At 45.0% G+C, this 14760-nt stretch overlaps 1 protein-coding gene across 1 annotated transcript in view; it reads left to right on the top strand.

The window, feature by feature from the left end:
- EXOC6B (exocyst complex component 6B) overlaps positions 1-14760 on the top strand; it is a 310684-nt gene that overhangs the window by 42223 nt on the left and 253701 nt on the right. Inside the window, 1 exon segment of the mRNA XM_033007046.2 lies at positions 11429-11594. Coding sequence (XP_032862937.2) covers positions 11429-11594 — 166 coding nt within the window.

Below are 14760 nucleotides of genomic sequence, written 5' to 3' on the forward strand. Positions count from 1 at the left end.
TGCCCTGAGCTTCTGGATCTGGATTCTGTTCCTAGAGCTGGTCCTTGTCCTGTTGTCTTGCCTTAAAGTCACTTCCCTCCTCAACTCACACAGTCTGTAAAATGCCTTTGACGAAGCTTTTTTGTAGCTTAAGTGAAAATTCATCATCACTTTGAGACTCTTGTGCATCACTAAGTCTTATTTTGATTGCACAGGTCCTGGGTATGTGGTGGATTATCTGCTTGGATAAATAAAAGAGTAAAGTAAAATATGATAAATATATTCTTCCTTTCTCAGTTTTATCTTTTGGGGAGGTCTTTTCAAGTACATTCATCAAGTCCAAATTGATTTCTGAGCATGTCTCCTACAGAATTATAGAATCACATATGTTGGAAAAAGACCTTTGAGATCATCGAGTCCAACCGTAAAGCTCCCACTGCCAAGGCCACCACCGAGCCACGTCCCTCAGCACCACGTCTCCGCGGCTTTTGAATTCCTCCAGGGATGGTGACTCCACCGCTTCCCTGGGCAGCCCGTCCCAATGCTTGACAACCCTTTTGGTGAAGAATTTTTTCCTAATAGCCGACCTAAAGCTCCCCTGGAGCAACTTGAGGCCGTTTCCTCTCGTCCTATCGCTTGTTACTTGGGAGAAGAGACCGACCCCCCCTCGCTCCAACCTCCTTCCAGGGAGCTGTCGAGAGCCACCAGGGCTCCCCTCAGCCTCCTTTTCTCCAGGCTGAACCCCCCAGTTCCCTCAGCTGCTCCTCGCAGCACTCGTGCTCCAGACCCTTCCCCAGCTCCGTTTCTGTTCTCTGGACACGCTCCAGCACCTCAAGGTCTTTCCTGGAGTGAGGGGCCCGAACCTGAACCCGCTATTCGAGGCGCGGCCTCCCCAGTGCCGAGTACAGGGGGGCGATCCCTGCGCTGGTCCTGCTGGCCACACTATTGCTGACACAAGCCGGGATGCCACCGGCCTTCTTGGCCACCTGGGCACACTGCTGGCTCGTATGCAGCCGGCTGTCCACCAACACCCCCGGGTCCTTTTCTGCCGGGCAGCTTTCCAGCTGCTCTGCCCCCCGCCTGGAGCGTTGTGTGGGGTTGGTGTGACCCCAGTGCAGGACCTGGCACTTGGCCTTGTTGAACCTCATACAATTGGCCTCAGCCCATCTCTCCAGCCTGTCCAGATCCCTCTGCAGAGCCTTCCTTCCCACCCTCAAGCAGATCAACACTCCTGCCCAACGTGGTGTCAGCTGCGAACTTACTGAGGGGACGCTCCGTCCCCTGGTCCAGATCATTGATGAAAGTATTAAACAGAACTGGCCGCAGTACTGAGCCCTGGGGGACACCCCCTGTGACCGGCCACCAACTGGATGTAACTCCATTCGCCACAACTCTGGGCCCAGCCATCCAGCCAGATTTTACCCAGTGAAGAGTACACCCGTCCAAGCCAGGAGCAGCCAGTTTCTCCAGAAGAATGCTGTGGGAAACGGTGCCAAAGGCTTTCCTGAAGTCTGGGTAGACAATATCTATAGCCTTTCCATCATCTACGGAGTGGGTCACCTTGTCATAGGAGATCAGATTACTGAAGCAGGACCTGCCTTTCATAAACCCATGCTGAGTGGACCTGATCTCCTGGCTGTCCTGTGTGTGCCAAGTGATGACACTCAAGATGATCTGCATAACCTTCCCCAGCACCCAGGTCAGACTGACAGGCCTGTAGATCCCCAGATCTTCCTTCCAGCCCTTCTTGTAGATGGGTGTCACATTTGCTGTGATCCAGTCAACTGGGAGCTCCCCAGTTAGCCAGGACTGCTGATAAATGACAAAAAGCGGCTTGGTGAGCGCTTCCACCGGCTCCCTCAGAATCTCTGCTTTTTGGTACATGTAACTGTGGGTTTGTGACCCGAACAAAAACCTTCTTGTTCTTAAACTAACCTAACACACGTGTGGAGTGACTCAGCCACAGAAACACAGGTACCTCGTGCCGCTTGTGATGCTGGGATGTATCTTGTTTGGCCTCCAGCTGCCTCTCTAAAAAAGAGCTGGTCCTTTGTAGGTCCTATGCCAGGTTGATGTGCCCTAGGCAGCTATATTTAGGCAACTGTAGCCTACATGTTTTCTAATCTGATATTTGCACATGACTTTTAGAAAGCAATTATTAGGCTGTAAATGAGAGCGAGCTTTCTCTAGCTTGGGCTGTGCAGGTGGGAGAAATTGGGTCAGCGAGATGCTTGGCTCTGGCAGAAGTCCCTGGTGCATAAAGTTTCCTCCCGGAGCCACTCGTGTGATTATTCCCCATGTGGTTTGATTAAATTGATCAAGGTTACAAGAATGTTTAAAAGTAGCCTCAGTCTTTTTTGGGGTGCTGGTGGTGCGGGAGGGGGTGTAAGGGCTGAGGCAGGGAAGCAGAAGTTGTTAGTGGGACTGGAGTAGGAGCTGGCAGAAAGCTCTTTTCCACCGTCAAAGTTGTGTGCAGAGCACAAATCTGTCTGCTGCTGAAAGTCGGGAACTTTTTGACACAATGAATGGGCAGCGAAGAGCTGAATTGTGCCACCTCATTCAACTTTTGCCGGCGAGTGAGACCTTGACCTTGATAACGAACCACGCTCTCCTGCAAGAGGAAAGGAGCTGGAAGCTGGTGCTGCTAGTCAGGGATGTCCCTGCCAAATTCTGTTCTGTCGCACGCCGTGCTGCCCATGGAGGCAGTGAAGATGATGCTTTGGTCCTAAAGACCAGGCATGAGCGATGTGTAAGCCCGCGTGTTGTGCTGGCTAGCATTGCTGCCCCAGTCCCCTCGCCAAGGCGCGGGTACGCACGCTTCGAGCGTGGAAGTTCTCAATCATGCTGCCGTCAGTTCTAATGCATGTCTTGAGATGTTGTTGTGCCTCTGTTGGATGTTATGACAACATTGCTTCACAGCAGAAAGGAGCGTCCAAGACTTAAAGCCAAGAATGCACCCAAAAAAGAAAAAAAAAAAACAAACGTTTAAACAATTCGTAAGGCAACAAAATGAACTTTGTTAGTAGGGAAAAAATTTATTGGACAATAACACAGCAAGTATAGACATTAAAATTTTTCTGTGGTAATCTAATCTGCTTTTATAGATGTAATGATAGCACTGCAAGAGTGGAGTAGTGTCCCGTAGAAAGCTCTGGTCTCCCACAGTCACCCCTGTGATGGAGATGGTCGTCATCTCGCAGTGCTGTGGGAGTGGGGAGCAAGACGTGGCCAAACTGCAATCTTTTGTATTCTGTCTGAAAAAGATGGGGCAATGTGCCTGGTTTTTAACTTGATGTCATAGCTTTTACACTGAATGGTGAGAGGGTATTACAAGCTTTTGAAGAAGGGGGATAATTTGCACCAAAAATATTGATGTCTTGTATCTAGTTTGGGAACCACTTCATCCCTTCTTTTCTCTCTCCTGCAATCTGTAGATAGAAACAGAAATACAGAAGTTTGACCCTTTCTGGAATGCGGTGGTTCAAGCAGAATTTTCAGTCTGGTAATGGCTTCGTGCCTGTTGCCTTGTCCTGGTATTTCAGTCTTTAAGTTTTTCATCACTACACTGATGTTGGGACTGGTCAAGTCTTCTGTTCTGCAGATGCAGTGTCTGGGCTCAGGTGTGACTAGAGCTTGTGTACGGTGTGGTGCTGATAAAGGCCATAATATAAAAGATACTTTCCAAAATAGGAGGATTTTGCATATTAATAACCCTACTTTTCTTTCACACGATGCTTTTTCTTCTGTTTTCATGATATTATACCCACATGCTGCCTGTTGCTTGCAGTGGTAGCTTCCAGCACATTGCTGTGGCAGGTGCCTCTGCATGGTAAATCATGTTTTAATTTTTTTTTTTTTTTTTTTTTCTCAGTCTGCTTGGCTGTATTCTGTTAGCAGTCTAGAGTTTATATTGTATTTCTCTGGTGAGACTGAAAGGGCTCTCGTGTTGGATGCGGGAGGGTGCGAGGTTGGGCTGATGCTCCTGTCTGTGCTCTGCTCTGCTCCGGCCTCTGGCAGTTCAGTGTGGAATAGGGGTAAGAGTGGAGGTTCTGTAAGTTTCTAATTGCTTGACGCTGCTTTTAAAAAAAAAAAAAAAAAAAAAAAAAAAAAAAAAAAAAAAAAAAAAAAAAAGCCAGAAGGTGTTTTTAACTGTTGCTGAACTGCTCTGCCACCCCAGAGTGATGGTACTGCCTGAGAGCCTGAGGTCCTGCAGCCCATTCCCCCCCCGAGGCAGCATCAAATCCTCCTTCCATCTCTGAACAAACTTCTGTTCAACTTATTTTTAAACTCTGAACGGGGTTTCCAGGGTGCCAGCACGCTTTCTTCCAGGACTTTAACTCCCTTCAGTTGCATTTCATCACAAAATCTACCCTAGTTCTTTGCAAATCAATCTGCTCTCATCCTTCTCGTTCCAGCTCTGCCAAACTCCTCACCCTTCTCCCTCTTTAACATAGCAGAAGACTTCTTCCATGGCTCTGAGCTCCCCATGTCCTCACCAGCCCTTTATCTTCAAATCTAAACCCAATTCCTTTGCTTCCTCTTGGGCTAGTAAATAAGGTGCCGTGGCTGATGTGGAATCTGTGGTTTCTCCCTCTGGTCCTGTTGTACTTGTGCTGTTGACTTTGACCTTTTCTTGGACCACTACCCTGCTCTTGCCTTTAGTGACCTTCATCCTTCTTGGCTTCTGGGAACAATTCCAGTTTCTCGAGGTCTTTGGCTGCCACTTTCCAGAAGGCTTGTGACTCTCTTCACTTTGGTGTTACCAACATATTTGAAAATACAGCTTGCATTATATTTTCCAATTTGCTAATAAAACCGCTGAAGAAAACCAGGCCCAGAACAAATGCATGTAGAAGCTCTGTTGAAAAGCTCCTTCTGGTTGAGCCCAGTCATTGACAAGTAGCATCGTTTTTAGGATGGCTTTTGAGTAGCGTATGCATGTGGTTTATGGTAATTTTCTGTGCAGCATTCTTCCTGGGGTGGTTGTGAGAATACCCACCAGGGTCATGCCAGGACCGTGCTGAAATTAAGGTGTTCTTAGCTATGAAACCAGGGTTATCTTGCCAAAACATAAAGTATAGTGGTGCTCTTCAAAAATGGTAGTTTTCTACTCCAGGATCTTGTGATAATGGGATATTGCTGATATCTTGCTGAATTTTAGTGATTGGAATGATTCCTGTTGTAAGTGGAAAATATGATGGTGGTACGTGCAAGATAAATGGGTCTAAGTAGTTAAAGTACATGTGAGAATGCTTTCTGAACTATAAGAGTGAAAAATGTGATTAAACATGTTATACTTCTCCAAAAAGGGAAAAAAAAAAAAAAATGCTTTTTTCTCTGTGTTCATGATGTAATTGTAAACCTATGTGAGTGATACAGCAAAACAGAGTGGACTTAAATTCTGTTTAATTAGCAGGATGAAAACAAGCAGCAATTTCTACACTTGCTCTTCCACTGAGATGATTTCAGGTGTAATACACCAAGTAATTGGGGTGACTTTGGAGTACAACTTGCTAATGCTGTTTCAGTACATGGACAAACTTTGTGAAGCACAAAGCTTGAAGCTGTGAACTCTGACAGTTAGATATTAAACAGGTATTAGTCTTGCAAACTTTATTTGACCTTTTTTCCATGGAGCTGTTGCACCACTCTTGAAATTTTTTTTTGGTTTTGTTTTTTATTTTTTGCATTGCTCAGTAGTTAATTTGTTTATTACAAAAGTTAGAATAAGATTAAACAAACTGCTAATGCTTTTATGTAGCTTAATGAGAAGAAAATGTTTCTGAGGGATTAAAACCACTACAGAAGTTTAAAGGGGGGGAAAAAAATAAAATAAAATTGAAGTCCACAACAGACTCAGGAATTTGTTCCATTTATTAATTGAAAACAAAAGCAAGTCACTTCTGTTCCACTGTCCCCAGAATGTCCTCCTTGCATTGTTCCAGATCTCTTTCATTTCGCCCCCAGAGATTTCCCTCCTCTGTACTTTCAGCTGAATTTATTTAGGTTATTTCAGAGTCTCCGTCGTGCAGGCAGCTCTCGTTGGGAATGAAGTTGCAGGGTCAGCCTCGTGGCTTGGCCTTCTCCGAGAGTGCCCGAAGCCCTCTCGTTTTAACCAGTTGAGAGTGAGACATAGGAAGGACCTGCAAAGCTAGTTCCTAGATATTTTCTAGCATTAATTTATGCATGTGCAATAACTTTAAGCTCCTCTGGCATTTCTTTCAGCGTGTAGATGGTATCTGGTATAGGACCTGCCAGGCTGAGAGCAGCCAGATGAAGTGTCCAAAGCACGGTGGGGGAGAACGTAGGTTGTGTTGGTGCTTGGTGGCAGGACCCGAGATGTCCTGCCTCTGACCACGTTTTACAGAGGTTTGTAGCTGAGCTCGTTGTCTCTTCCAGTCTTCTCTTGGGCTGTATTCCTCAAACCTCTGCTCTTTCCCCAGTTTTCGCTCCTGTGGATGCTGGAAGCGATGGAGAACGCTGTAGAGTATCCAGTGCAACGTGGGGGTTGAGTACAGCAGAGCTGAGTGAGGCTCTGGGATGGGGGGGCAGGACAAAGGTGTGGAAGGTTCGCCATCAACACGTCGTGCTTCGGTGTGAGCTGCCACTCGCTTTCTGCTGCTGCTTGGAGAATTAAAAAGGCACCCGAGCATCCAGCTGTGCCACAAGTCCACGTCTGCAGCATCCCCTTTGCTAATGGTTTGGCCGCTTGGTGCAGGCCAAGTTTGGTTGCCTCTATTTTGGGGGCTAAACTCTGCAATAACGCAAGGCTCCAGATGGGAACTCCTGATGCATTTGCCTGGTACAGCTTTCCTGGAAAGATTTTTCCATTTGACCTTTTGAAAAAAAATGAAGTGGATTTTTTTAATGAATGCAGAAATAGTGAAACTTAACAATACAATCCAGGAACTTTAAAAAGTCATCTTAAATGGTTTTGTTTAGTCAGTGTACTTTAAAAATGTAAACCAGACAGATCTGTCACTGAGCATAGTCTTCAACCAGAATTACAGCCTGCTCCAGAGTTATAAGATAAGTGCATGTGGGACAGACCTCCCTTTCTCAGACTTTTTCAATCAAAAGGCATTTTGTGGGAGAGGCTATAAGTGTCCTGGGTTGAGTGAATGGTGGAGTTTTTTGGTGGCAGGGGAGGGGGCTATCGGGGCGGCCCCCTGTGAGAAGCTTCTCGAAGCTCCCCCAGCTCCACGTCAGCTCCACTTCTGTTTGGGAAACTGAGCCCATCAGCTGCGCCTCTGCGATAACGTATTTAAGAAGGGACGTGGTGATGGGCAGTGGGACTGGTGAGGAGGAGTTGCTGCAGCTGCGTGAACACCAAGGTCAGTGGAGGAACGGAGGAAGAAAGGAGGGGGGAGGTGTGCCGGAGCAGAGACCCCCCTGTATCCTGTGGGGAGACGGCAGGGCGGCCCCCCCTGCCACCCATGGAGATCTGCGGTGGAGCAGACACTGATTTATGGCCTGTGGCTTCTGCTTGCCTGATCAAGGTTCTATGCCTGAAGAAGGTCGGGGTCTCGTGGGGAAAGGCAGCCCCACTGCTGTAATTCAGTGCTGGGAGGATTGCAGCATGCGGGGGAGTCCCATGCCGGAGCAGCTCGGGAAGGGCTGCAGCCGTGGGAGGGAATCCAGTCGGAGGAAGTTAGTGACCCACGACGGAGCAGTGTGGGGAATGCTGCGGCCCGTGGGAGGAATTCATGTTGGAGAAAGTTTGTGGAGGACTGTCTCCTGTGAGAGGGGGACCATGATGGAGCAGGAGGAAGAAGTTCCGGACACTCCCCTCACCGAAGATGAAGGAAGTGGCAGCACTGCCTGCACCCCCCATTCCCTGCCCCTGCGCCCCTGGGGGAGGAGGTAGAGATATCGGGAGCAGAGCTGAGCCCGGGAAGAAGGGAGGGGTGGGGGGAAGGTGTTCTCAAGCTGTGACAATGCTTCTCACTGTCCTACTCTGTTACGTGTTGTTAGTGTCTGTAATAAATGTATGTTCTTTTTTGTTCTTCCCCTAACGAGTCTGACTTGTGCTCGTGATCATAAAGGGGATTTTTTTCCCCATCCCAGTCCTATCTCAAACCCCAAGCCTGGCTCTCTGTCCCTTCTCATTGCTGGAGGGGAAGGGAGAGAGCTGCTGCATTGTGGTTGGCTGCCAACCAGGCCTAAACCATGACATAAAGCTATCTGACTAGCAGTTTTTTATATCAAAGGAATAAAAAGCCTCAAGGATCATTTTCTATAGCATTGTCACAATGCTTTGTTTTTTACCACCACGGAAAGGAACAGGCCAAAGCAAATCCAATTTTTGTTTTCATTTTCCTTACTTCATTTTTGCTTTGTGTGCTGTTGCGATTGTTGCTGGGCATACATTTAAGATTTTTTTTCTTTCTATAGAAATATTTTTGTGCATTACCTTCTAATGTCTTCTGATTTGATAGTCACTTCAGGACAGTTAACCAAAGATCCAGATCAGGCTACAATTAGCGTTTGAACGAGGAGGGATGTTACTTGAAGCAGAGTGTATAAGCAGAAGAAATGAGGTAGAGGGAAGCAGCTGGAGAGTCCTGTAGATCCAGAGCAAGCAGTGGGCGTGCTGAAGGTTCAGTAGGCAAGAAGTGGGATGTTTAGTGCCCCAGATGTGATCCTGAAAAGGAAGAAATATGTAACGAGAGTGCTCAGTTGAGTGGATCAGGTGAGAACCAGAGTTGGTCTTGAGAAAGCTGTCAGTTGGTAGCTAGATAATAGTGCACGTATGTCAAAGATATGGGATCACAAGAGTGATTCTGTAACTCAGGCAGCTGAAAAAAACAGCCGAGGAAGTTGGAGCGCTACCAGATCCAGGGAACTGAAGATGGTGATGGTAGAGTTTGGGACCTGAGGGCTGATTTGATGTGATTGCAAGGGAGAGATTTGTTTTTCTTGCAATCAGACAGAGTCCCTACGTTGTTCATTTTGTGCTAAAGGTCACTGCGTAGTCACTGTCAACCATTTATATGATGATGCTCAATACAGAGCAAGAACTTGACATCCCGTAACTTGGGAGTACGTTGCGGTTTGGTCGGGGACTCGCTTGGCCGTTGCCAATTTCCTTGTGTTTTAGAGGGAGGATGGAAGTGAAGGATGCTGGTTGTGTGTTGCAGGAAGGGTTGTGGATGAACAGGAGAGCTCAAAAGGGAAGGTACAGTTTGTTTAAATTCAAGCTTAGAGCTGACCCCTAAGATTCTGGGATTTTGCTGCTGCCTGTCACCAACTTTTTTTTTTCCTTCACACTAGAGTTTGGCTGAAAAAAAAAAAAAAAACGTTTTTTTTCTCATCAGACCTTTATGTCTTAGTTTAGCCATTTCCAAAGGAAACTTTGCCTAGAGTTTTTGAGATTTTTTTTTTTGGTTGTTTGGTTGTTTTTTTCCCTCCATTGATAGATCCTCTGTAAATGCTTGATGGTATTTTCGTTTGAATGCAAACACATTTATTTGGCAACCATAATTGCTGTTGAGGTTTTTTTTTTTTTTTTTGTTGTTAAATTTATATTTGAATGAAAACACAACTTGTCTAGCTTTCTTTGCTTACTGAGTTATCATCTTTGAGTGAAGAGTTCGTTAGAGTGGAGGCACCTTGTTGTTTCATGAGACCCTGCAAAGAGGCTGTACAGCACTAGATGGCACTCTGTCTCCAACTTTTGTATTTCACCAGCAAAACTCTGCTAAGCTGCAAGGAAAAACTACTAGCATCATGCTAGTGGTGGCATTCATATAATTTGAGAAAGTTTATATCTCTCTTTCACCTTTAGCACCATCCAGCTTTCACCTTGGAATAAAGAAGGCGATATGGTCACCTTTGAAGACCTTCTGCTCCTGGTGACAGTGTTAGTTTACACAGAATTTTAAATAGGCTTATCAAGATTTGGCATTTTTTTGTTTCGCCATTGAGAATGGTTTACTGAAACTGTAATTGAAATTGCTAGGACAGGTTTTAAAGAATGATAATTAAATACATTTCTTCCAGCTTTATTTCTGTCTTGGTATTTTGTTATTACTTTGAGACCTTTGTGGATTGTAGAGGTGGGATTCTCCAAAGTGACTCGGGAGCACAGATCACACCAAAAGATCACATCATTTTCTGCAGGCAGAAAGATTTAACCTGTCCGGTTGCATTCATCTACTTCTGGTTCTTTCTGAAGTGTTTCTTGTCACTGCTGCAATTAGTAATCTTTTTTTTATTATTCTTCTAGCTTGTTACAGCTCTGTCATTCACCATCTTTTATCTCAAATTGCTGCATGGAGTCCAGTGTATAATTAATTTAGCCTTACTTTCTGACACAGTACAAGCTCAGACTCCATAAAGCTCACTGCGTAATTAATTTTTTTTGGACTGGGAGAAAATTCAGGTTTAGGAGTTTAGTACAGCTTCTCAAAATACTAAAACTTCACAAAACCAAGTCTAAGGGTGGGATTTCCACAGTCTGTAGAAAATATCTACATTTACTATAACAAAACAAAACAAAACACCCCAAGAAAACAACCCCCTGAAAATCCCATACCATTTCAGGGTGTGACACAATCCCTCTGCTTTCTAGAATAAGATTCGCTTATTTTGCAGTCGTGATCTATTGCTTCTGCACAGCGGCTCTTTCTGCAGGTGAGAGAGTTGCCTCCTAGGCTGCTTCACAAAACGGTTGGAAATAATCATCGGCACCAGACAGCGTGCGGTGGTAATGGACAGAACAAAAAGTGTTTTAACATGGCAATTCAAGCTTCTCTTCCCATTTGGGAGGAATTTAACAACATATAGAGGATATATTTTCTTTTTTTTTTTTTTGTTTTGTTTTTAACTTCCATCCTTAAATTTCACACTGGTGTTTTTCTTTGGTTGCACCAAAGATTCCCCATTACCTGCAGCTCGCAGAGTGTACACTGTACCTTGGATGGAGGTGTCCCCACCAGTTTGGGTAGTCTTCAGCTGTGTTGGCCTTTCAGCAGCAGGGCTAACTGTGCTGGTAAAATTGGGGGTGGGAAGGGAAATGGATTTTGGCAGCTGTAGAAGTGATGCTTTTCCGTTGTGGCTTTTACCCTTGAAGCTCAAAGAACATCCAGAAAATTGTCTAAGAGGAGTGCCCAGCGTTACAGCATGGGATAGCAGGTAGTGATCAGAGATGGCTGAGCTCAAAGAGCACCAAGACTTTGTTTCGGGTGATTCAGCGCTGGGTTGGCCATGTTGCGGTCTCCGAGGGAACATCAAGCTGGTGCTTGATGGATGGAAAAAGAAGGAGGAGGGCTGGAATAGAAAGATTTTTCAAGCCTGAGTCTGGTGCCTGGTGTATGCAAATTACCAGCAGAACTATCCCTTTATCACAGGAGGTTTTTTTAACAAAGCTCATACGTTGGATATTTCTTGTACGTAACGACAATAACAGATACTGCAGTCTTGACCAACGTTGGCGTCTTTTCTTTAGGTCTGTCTACGATGGAGAAGAACACGGTCGTTTCATGGAGAAACTGGAAGCACGCATCAGGAACCACGATCGTGAGATTGAGAAAATGTGCAACTTCCATTACCAGGGCTTTGTGGACTCCATCACAGAGCTGCTGAAAGTTAGAGGAGAAGCTCAAAAACTGAAGGTAAGAGAAGGCTGTCTAGACGTGGCCCCGGGCAACTTGCTTTTGGTGGCCCTGCTTGAGCAGGGGGCTTGGGCCAGATGACCCAACCTCAACCACTCTGGGATTCGGGTGAAACCATGTGAATGTCTCCTTTTCTCCTTCTGTCTAGAGTATCTCTTCTCTGATTTAAAAAAAAAAAAAAAAAAAAAAAAAAATTCTATCTACATTCTTCCTGCAGCAATAGGTTAGTCATTTGAAGTTTGACAATTATTTGGGCAAACTGGAACAGTGTGGTACGTTAAAAAGCGGAAGAAAGCTTAAAGCTAAGCCTGTTCTTCATTAGGAAACATGTGCTTTTTCTGGTATACCTTATACCAATTTCTTAAGCACAAATAAGCTCCACAGTCAAAAGTGTGTCTGTTGTAGCAGCATATGCTCTAGTGCCTCATCTGACATTGAATTCTCATTACAGGTAGTGTTGTGTCTGAGGCAAATAAGCAAAGATTTGACTTTGCAGTCATGAGGTGTCTGCCCAATGTTGGCAAGTGAAATGTTAATATTTAAAAAAAAAAATATATGAACATCAGAGCACTGTAAGATACTCGGGTGTAAGCAGGAATAATAGTGAAAAATAGCTACTAATTTCACTAAATACTGAAAGACTGTGTACAGAAACGCACAGCTTCGTTCTTTTTCAGTAGCATCTCCAGGTTTGGTTGGCGTAACTAGAAGGTAAAATGGTTAGAGCTGGGAATGGAGAAAGTAAAATGGTTACAGCTGGAAACGGGCTTTCCAAGTGTTGTGGCCTTTAAAGCTGTGCAGAAAGATGAGAGAAAGGTGGAATTTACCTATTTCTTGCAAAACTGTGTTTACTAGTATATGGAAAAACTATTTTTGGGGTCAGAATATGGGTAAGCGGTGGGAAGGAAATTGGGAGGGCTTCTGGGAAGAAAAAGGCCCTGAAGGTTGGAGGCGTTCCCACATGTAGGGGCCAGGTGGGCTTGCAATTTAAGCTTGGCTGCTGTGCTTTAAAATACAGGTATTCCACAATTTGGGGCATAGAAAAAAGCACGACAATGTCTTGATCGACGTCAGAGAACCTTCCTCATTTCTTATGCGAGTTAGAACAGAGTCAGGGGAGACTCTGCCACGCCTTGCTGCGGCAAAGAGGGGTGACCTTGCTTTGAAAACCAAAAGCAGCCTCCCAGAGCAGTCACCGAGTGAATGGGGCTGAGCTGGGTGGCACCCAAAACCGAGTGGGGTGTCTCCAGAGACCAGCACAGCAGGGCTGTCTGGCTGAGTGTGGAGCCTGACGTGTTGAGAAGGACCTTCCTGGGAGTTTAGGAGCAGGGGAGACTGTTCAGTGAGCATTAGAGTAGAAGTTATAAGGTGGGGGGGGGTGAAAAAAAAAATCTCAGAAAAGCAAGTTGTCTGGAAAAGGAGGAAAGACTCTAACTTCAGTGTGCTGACTGCTGCTTTTCATACATTTATTTATTCATTTAAAGCTACCTCTGGCATTTCCTAGCAGGTTTCTAGCTTTACACACACACAGGTCTCCATCCCACAAATGGATGCGTGCTCTCAGGATCAGCTTCGTGGGGGGGTGTCCTGACACCAGACCCCCCTGTATTACTACAGTGGCATTTTCCACGGCAGGGATTCATCCAGGATGAGGCCATTGGAAATACCGTGAAAAAAGTCTTTTTTTTTAAAATTTTTTATTTTTGAAAGCTATTGTTTCTAGCCAAGCATTCCACATTGTTTGTTTGCAAAGCCTTGTTGCTGTTTCCCATTCTACAAACAGCTACTTTGTTGGTGGCGCACTGTGAAGTCCATCTCTGTACCCTCAGGATCTCTCTTGATTTCCATTACTATGTGATCTATAAAACTGCACATGGGAAAAATATACACAGAAGCTTATTTGAGAAATACCGAGCCCTCTTTGTAAGGGTTTCCCCAGGGAATCATCCATGGGTCCAGTGGTGAGAGTGTGTTTTGTTCCAGCTATTCATTCTCTATTTGATCTTGGTCTTTTTCTCAATAGCACTGGTCTTTGAACATACGTGCAACCAGCAATAAAATAAATGCCCTCCCTATTGCATCTCTAGTATGTATCTTCACTCGTGTGCTTTTAGCTTTGGGGTATTTTGTATAATACCACGCTTGCAGAAATACCAGCGTCCACTGCTTGAAGAGTGCACATGCTAAATATGAGCTGGATGCTTTATCGTCCCCCATTCATGTGCAACACAGCTGCTGTCTTCCCTCTGTGCTGCAATGCTGCATTTCAGGTGGCTCCGAGTCAACTTAAAACCTGATCAGGATTGTATGGTTAATTTTTCTGTCCCGCTTTTGTGCCCTGCGAAGGGCTAGCGTTCGACTGGGGGCCTTCTCTCCTCCCTCGGCGGAGGAGCTCCTCTGCAATGAATTTCTGCACTAGGCAACATTGTGTTGTTTTTGAGAGATGCTGGGTCACTGATTAATTATCTATAGATGGATAAAAAAGTAGGTTACTGGAAAATACATGGGATAGATTTTCAAAAAGGCATCTCTTTCATTTGGATGATAATTAAACCATAACAGTTTTTAAACCAAAACTTTTTTTTGCATTTACTTATTATTTTTTTAACTGTATAGCTTCACTATGTCAATTTTTTAATTTCTTACATGGTTTCCAAGGAAAATCTTGTTGCTTTTTTTTTTTTGCGTGCTATTACATCTTCAAAATTTTCATATCTTGTACACCACAACCGTCCTTCCTCATTAGGAAGTGAGCGGTGTGGTGGTGACCTGTTCTCAAACCTAAAAATGCACGGTACAACCGAGTCTTGGAAACTATGTACCAGTCTGACCGTTCCATCTCATAAAGGTTCCTAGTGAAAATTAAAAGATCAGAGTAAGATGATACATTAGGATGGTTCAACTTGGAAAACGTGACTGGAGGTGCGAAGGGGAAAGGATCACAGAGTCTCAGGGCTGGTGGCAACCTTGGGAAATCACCTAGTCCATCTTTCTTCACTTAAGTTCTTTTTCATCTGTGTCATCCCTGATGGATTTCTAATGTCAGCCCTCCCCCAGGTACCGCTGTCCTTCCTTCTCTGGGAAACTCGGGCAACATGGTTGAAAAATCTTTTTTCGGTCTACTACTTTTTGACCTGTCGGGTACAGAAGAGAGATTATTCCTTCT

This window comes from Tyto alba, unplaced genomic scaffold (genome assembly GCF_018691265.1).
Source record: "Tyto alba isolate M040663 unplaced genomic scaffold, T.alba_DEE_v4.0 Super-Scaffold_6, whole genome shotgun sequence".
Lineage (NCBI taxonomy): Eukaryota > Metazoa > Chordata > Aves > Strigiformes > Tytonidae > Tyto > Tyto alba.